This window comes from Otolemur garnettii, unplaced genomic scaffold (genome assembly GCF_000181295.1).
Source record: "Otolemur garnettii isolate 467f Iridium unplaced genomic scaffold, OtoGar3 scaffold00047, whole genome shotgun sequence".
NCBI classification, from domain to species: Eukaryota; Metazoa; Chordata; class Mammalia; order Primates; family Galagidae; genus Otolemur; species Otolemur garnettii.
This window is the reverse complement of record NW_003852442.1, coordinates 8,897,605-8,904,632: the sequence shown is the minus strand read 5'-3', so window position 1 is coordinate 8,904,632 and position 7,028 is coordinate 8,897,605. Positions and strand designations below refer to the sequence as shown.

General features: G+C 48.8%; 1 protein-coding gene across 5 annotated transcripts in view; it reads right to left on the bottom strand.

Moving 5' to 3' along the window:
• Nucleotides 1-1,574: 1,574 nt before the first annotated feature.
• Nucleotides 1,575-7,028, bottom strand: part of WDR59 (WD repeat domain 59) — a 95,617-nt gene continuing 90,163 nt past the window's right edge. For 3 of the 5 annotated variants that reach the window (XM_023514074.1, XM_023514075.1, XM_012806160.2), the window contains one exon: nt 4,394-5,191. In XM_023514074.1, the coding sequence (XP_023369842.1) occupies nt 4,956-5,191 (236 nt within the window). In that variant the 3' untranslated portion in view covers nt 4,394-4,955. Of the gene's footprint in view, nt 1,739-4,393; nt 5,192-7,028 lie in introns of those variants that run through there. The other 2 variants (XM_023514076.1, XM_003791329.3) reach the window with 2 other exon arrangements.

Below are 7,028 nucleotides of genomic sequence, written 5' to 3'. Positions count from 1 at the left end.
TTCCTCCTATGGGGCTCCTAAAACTCTTCTAATTTCCTGAGCAATAGTGCTGCTAGATCATCTTTGGTTCTTATATTTGGTCTTTGATTCACATTCCTGTCCCTGAGCTCCTGAGACCTTTGTAATTTCCTGAATGACAGGAGCCTGTTACACAGAGCAGCTAAATCCCCTGGAATTTCACGGGAGATAGAAGTAGCTTTTGTTCTAAGGAGTGGACTCCTGGAAGGATCCAGCTTGGGGGCTGGTTACCCCAGCAACAAACCCCCTTATTAGAGGGTTGGCACTTTCAGCCCCACCTCCTGCCCACCCGCTCCCAGACCAAGCGGGGAGAGGGCTCCAGGTTGAGTTGGCCAACAGGGGCCAATGATGTGCTCAGTCATAACTATGTAGTGAAGCCTCCAGGAAAACCCACAAAGACTGGGCTGACAGCTTCTGGATTGCTGAACATGTGGTGACGTCTGGAGGGGAGTCACTAGGAGAGGGCATGGAATTCCCACACCCTTCCCGCCTATCTTGCCCAATGTCCCTCTTCCTCTATGTCTTGTATACTACCCTTTATAATGAATGGGTAAATGGAAAGTGTTTCCCAGTCCTGTGAGTGTCCTAATCAAACCTGAGGGGGAGTTGTGGGCACCCCCAGTCTATAGTTGGTTGATCAGACATACAAGTCACAACCTGGGACTTGATACTGGTGTCTGAGGTGGGGGCAGTCTTGTGTATGAGTGCTTAACCTAGGGGACCTGATGTCATCTCCAGGTAGACAGCATCAGAATGAGGGGGCACCCCATGGGTATCTGCTGGAGAATGGCTTGATGTGAGGGGAAACCCCACAAATTGTGGCCCCCAAAGTGTGCTCTGCTATGAGTTGGTCCTCCCAGGAGATAAAGGGCAGCAAGGGCTGGAGTGATGACAAGGATGGCCCTCAGTGCTGCCCTCAACACTGCCCCCTGCCCTGCCATGGGACACTGTCCCTGACAATGCCCCCTGCACTGCTGCTGGACACTGCCCTGACACTGTATCACGGGAAGCTGTGCTGGACAGCTAAAGGACAAGTGGAATCCTGGGCATCTACTGACAAGAAGCTTAGGTGAGTATGGGGCGGAGGGTCGAGCTCAGAGGCCAGGGAGGTGAGAGCAGGGAGGACATAGAAACCCAGCAGTGGTTTGGAGCCCAGGGAAGGCTGAGGAGCCAGGTGACCAAGACTCAGCTCTGCTCTGGCTCCAGCCACCTCCCCAGCCTCATTCATCTGCCCCTTGTGTCACACGCGCAATGCCACGCTTTCTGTCCTTCCACGGCACAGCCCGTCCTGGGCCTCCCCTCTGTCCCACCTGTGAACACTTACCTGCACGTGACCTCACTCAGGTCCTCCTCCTCCCGAGGACCTGTGCCCTCCTTCCTCCCCTGCAGGCCAACAGCACATGGCGGGGTAAGCACTTTCATAACCTCTTCTATTTCCTTGTAGACGCTGCCTCCAGCAGGTAGGGAGCACATTCTGTGTGGTCCATCTCTGCCCAAGTGCCTAGTTCACGTGGTTTTTCATTTTCGTTTTAGAGATGGGGTCTTGCTCTGCCATCCAGGCTGGAGTGTAGTGGCTGGACCACAGCTCACTGTGACCTCTAACTCCTGGGCTAAGGGGATCGTCCTGGCTCAGGCCCTGGAGGAGCTGGGAGTACAGGCCAGTGCCACCATGCTGGGGCCCATCTCATGTTAAATACTGGATGAATAGGACCAGACCTTCCTAGATTTAAGAAAAAAACACCAAATTAGTGATACTGTAGTGACATAAACTTGCCAAGATGACAGAATACCAACATGTAGATTTATCCTGATAAGGATGTGTGATTCTAGGAAGGAGGAAACCAGGGTGTGTTAGCCCCTAGGATCCTCCCTTGAGTGTGAGCATGAGATCCTCCTGCTGGCTCCAGCCCTGAGGATGGTAGGGAAGGTGAGTCACCAGGAGGAGAGGATGATATTTACCACCTTGTTTTCTGAACTCTTTTTCCGTAGCTAGCAAAACCAACCTTCTAATAAACTGTTCGGCTGCAGAGACTACCTGTGAGCTCCTGGGCCCTAGGGTGGCTACAGCATCAGTTCTCAGACAAAGGCTGAATAACTCCTGGCTTTTCCTTAGTTCCTATTGCACTAAACCACTGAAAAGGGACTGAGTGTCCTCTCGGTCCTGCCAGCCACCCAGAGAACCCGAAGCAGGGCAGGAACTCCCAGTGCGAACTCCACGCCTTTAGGCTGAAGGCATTTTCACGTTAGATGAAACTAAAAGAAAAAATTTTAAAGGCCAGGCATGGTGACTCGTGCCTATAATCTTAGCACTCTGGGAGGCAAAGGTGGGTGGATTGCTTGAGCTCAAGAATTTGAGACCAGCCTGATAAAGAGTAAGACCCCATCTCTACTAAAAATAGGAAAACTAGCAGGGCGTGGTGGCAGGCACCTATAGTCCCAGCTACTGCGGAGGCTGGGGCAAGTGGATCATTGAATTCAGGAGTTTGAGGTTGCCTGTGAGCTATAATGATGCCCCAGCACTCTACCCAGGGTGACAGGGCAAGACTTAAAGCTACACTGATCCTACCTACAAGACATGGCATTTACCAAAGGAATGCATTATACCACTTGTACTTTGGAGGCTAGAACAGGGACACAAAAAATCAAGTTGGTGGTTGCCCAGAAGGCTCCTGCCTTCCCCAATTCTTTCCAGAAGGTTGCCTAAGCAACCTTTGTTTCTGGTGCACGAATCAGACTGCGAGGCCTGTTTTCTTTGCCAAATTCAAAGGTATTTCAGAATATAGCTTATATTGCTATTAAAAGCAAACAAAAAAGGATTTAGGTGCATGTAATAAACAACCAAGGCCCACGTCCAGACTAACATGCTTCCAAACATAAGTTTTTGTAAAAGAGAACTTCCATAGTCGACTACCTCCTTATGTTGACCTTAAGTTGATCTGATTTTCATAGACCTGACATGCACCACACGTGCGTATCAGTACAGTAGACCTAGGTCCTTTTGTTGACCGCCTCTGTATGTTGACCAGTCTGTTACAGTCCCTTGGGTAGTCAAATTACAGAGGTTTTACTGTATTAGACTTTGGTTCTGGTTAAGTTGGAAATTCAAGAGACATTTCACTTATTAACAGAAGACGTTATGTCATGTTTTAAACTTTAGATTTCTTCATACCCATTAAGATTTTTCAGTTTTTGAAGACAACGTTCCTTCTAATAATAAACTAAAACAAGGAGAACATCTCACTCTTGATGGCGCCAGATAGGGACAGATTCTGACATTAGCTTGGGCAGTGGAGAACAGGACAAGATTGTTCTCTGCAAACGATGTGATTTCACGGAGGGACACGACAGATCCTTTATCTCTGTGTAAATCAGTCAACCTATTCTGTGATCACCATTACAGCAGCCTCAACATGAACAAAGACAAATCTGGGTGCAAACAAATCCAGATGTCTTGGCCTCCCCTTTCTGCCTCCCAGGGACTTGGCTGCACACTCTGTTGAGAAGCTGACACCTTCCCCTGGATCAGACACCCGCGTTGAACCTCTGGTCTCACTGCCATTGGAGCCAAGAACTTGCCTTGTGTTGTGTGCGTCATGTCAAGGTCTGAACAACATCCAAAGCAGTATTTTGAAAGTGTTTCTGACTGTAACATTCAGTAAGAAATGAATCCACACTGGGATCCGGTGTACATGTACGCACATGCTTGTAAACGAGTTACACAAAAGGATATTTATCTTAACTGTGTATGGTATACTCTGAACATTTTTCTTGCATACTAGTTCATTTTTTAATCCTGGTTTTATCCACCCACTAGACTGATTTCACAGTCCATTCATAGGTCCTAACCTGTAGTTTGAAACACAGTGGTACAAAACACCCCCACATTAGAGACATAGGTTTCTTAAGTTAGTCAACTTGGGAGTGTAAAATTCTAAAAATCGAAATAGATATTTCAACAGAAATCTCTTCCCTGCCACATACAAAATGTGAAGAGTTGAAATTATTCTTAACATTGGTGGACCTGTGAGCTACAACTGATCAGAACACAGATGCACACAGCCAAAGTTTGCAAGGGAGCGCAAGGGCAGAGTTGGACGTACTCACTGGGACCCGCCATGTGAGCAGAGGCAGGGGGGCGACTTTTACAGCAATGCTGCAAAGCAATGTCTTCCTTTTGCTAGAAGAAATAACAAGGGTCTTGGGGCTGGGAAAACCCTTAGCTGGCAAATTCTACTTTCTCGTATCAGATGACGAGAGCACTTTAAAAATCAGAGCACTGACTTTGGTCCCATTTAAATAGCTAACTTCAATTACAGATAGGGTAAAAAACAATTCATTGAAACATTCAACACTCTCTTTTTAAAACAATGACTAGAATTTTATTGGCCCAGGAACAGCAGCTGGAGGCGAAATAACAAACAAAAAAAATACATTTTAAGAATCCTTAGGTACATCACATATTTACAATTAAAGTGTCATATCTTTGAAGGCCACTGTCCATCAGCTCAGCAAGTACCAAGCTCTAAAGCCATGGGGTCAAAGTCCTGCTTGTCAATTAAATATCCACTGTCCCGGGGCTCAGATGGAGTCTTTTGCATCTGACTCTGGTGTGTGCATTGGCATCAGGAGAGCCTTTATGGGGTAAGGCTCACACTCCTTAAAGGTGCTTCTCTCCACCGTGGGAGCTCAGCTGACACAGACAACACGTGACGTGCGGCTGCACACCTGTGGGCTCATCTTCCTATGGTGTGTCCACGCCAGCCAGACAGCCACGAGGAAGCAAAGGCCCGAGGAAGGCTGATGCTGTGCAGGCTCTGAGTGGAGCACACCTCTGTCCCACTAGGGATACACCCAAGTTCTAGCACCTTGATTACAGCAGAGGGCTTGTCACCATTGGGGTCCTCTAGGATTTCTGACAATTCCCACAGTCTGTAGGTTCAGAAAGTGCTTTCGAGCAGGCAGTGGCACCCACAGCCCGTGGGACACACCTCCTGGGTCCGAAACCACTCCATCATGTGACTGGTGTGGCCACCGTGCCCGCAGGTCAGGCAGAAATTGGATGATCCCCGCACGGCCACGTGGCAGATGGCACACTGGAATGTGAAGCCTTTGCAGATGGCACACTGCGTGCCGCGGACCTCACTCCGGCAGTGGCTGCAGTACACGCCAAACTCTGGAAACAGGCGGACACGGACAAAACAAGAGGTAGCTCAAGTTTAGTTCTGAAAAGGGAAACTGGGCACTGTCAGAAAAGAAAGGTGTGAATCTCTTAGGATCCTATTCGGAATCGGTTAGAACAATGCCTTTCATTTTCTCTTTTTTTAAAACACAGAACTTCTTCGGCCACCTGGACAAGTCTGATAAAGGGTAGCGCTGTCACTGCAGTGGCAGGTGTGGGCAAAGGGAAGTGGCAGGCACCTGGCTCTCAGAGACCCTGGTGGACACCCAGCGCCGCCCAGCATGGGTGGCTGCGCTGATGCTTTTCCAGTCCATGGCTGGCAGGGACCTGGCACGTACAAGGCGTGTAAGAGGCATCGGCTGAAAGGACTGAATGACTCAGGAAACACTGCAGCTGAGAGTGGACTGGCAGTACCCCAAGTCTGCAGCCAGCCCTCTCTACTACCTGCCTGCCAACTGGCCATGCAGCATGAGGTGGCCAGATCAGGACAGATTGTGCCGCTCTTCCACGTGTGAGGACTGGCTCCCTACCTCCTGGAAGCCAGCACAGGGCAAGTTCCACCATCACAGACCCCAGTCTGTTTTGTCACCACCCCAGGGCCAGGCACCCGTATTGCCACTGCCTCCTCTGCTCTCCCCTTCCCCTCTCCTCCCACTGGGCCACCCCCAGTGCAGACCTTGCACATGTTCTATCTGCTCAGAACACCCCCAACTTGACGCTAATGAAATTCCAGCTGCCTCGGTTGGCCTCTGGCTGTTTCGTCCTAAAGTCCTATGACCCCAGGGGCAATAAGAGTGGAACGGTGCCCCTTACTGCCCCCAGACCACACCCTTCCTCTGGGGGCTAATACCACCCGGCCTCACCAGCCTTTGCCCCTTTTCTCGGCTGTCTTCAACTGACATTTTGGAGTCGTGCTTTCTTTCCCTGAAGACTTCTGTCCTTAGTTCTCAATCTTCCCTCTACCCCAACTCTCAGCACAATCCCTAGTGTCCTCCAATCCCATCTCCAAGCCCCTGCCTATTCTTCTGTGTTCCACCTGCCACTTTCTGGCTGCACTTTGTCCTTTGGCCAACCTGAACTATGTGGACCAACCTTAGAGTCACTTTTTTTGCAAATACAGTAGAACTTCCATAGTTGACCACCTCCCTGTACTGACCACCTCCTTAAGCTGACCGAATTTTCATTGCCCGAACATGCACACATATCAGTGGAGTTCCTTATGTTGCCCACCTCTGTGTGTTGACCAGTTTGTTATAGTCCTTTGGGTGGTCAACTTACAGAGGTTTTACTGTGTGTGTATGTATATATGTGTGTGTTTATGCATGTAATTTAAGCTTTTTAAACAAAAAAAAGCTATAAACTGTAAAGAAGAAAAAATTGAAAAGAAAACTGATATGTAAAGAAGAAAATGTAAAAGTTATTCTGTATCCGAATAAGACAGATTTCTTTTCTTTTCTTTTTTTTTTTTTTTGAGACAGAGCCTCAAGCCTGTCCCCCTGGGTAGAGTGCCATGGCATCACACTCACAGCAACCTCCAACTCCTGGGCTCAAGTGAGTCTCCTGCCTCAGCCTCCGAAGTAGCTGAGGCGCCCACCACAACACCTGGCCATTTTTTGGTTGCAGCCATCATTACTGTTTGGCGGGCCTGGGCTGGGGATTCGAAATCACCACCTTAGGTGTATGTGGCTGGCGCCTTAGCCGCTTGAGCCACAGGCACCGAGCCAAGACAGATTTCTTATAACATCAAAATGACTTCACTTGAGAGTTGGGTGTTTTTGTCATGAGTCACATTAAACAAAAGTCTATTTCTGAAAAGTCTAGGGTTCTAAAT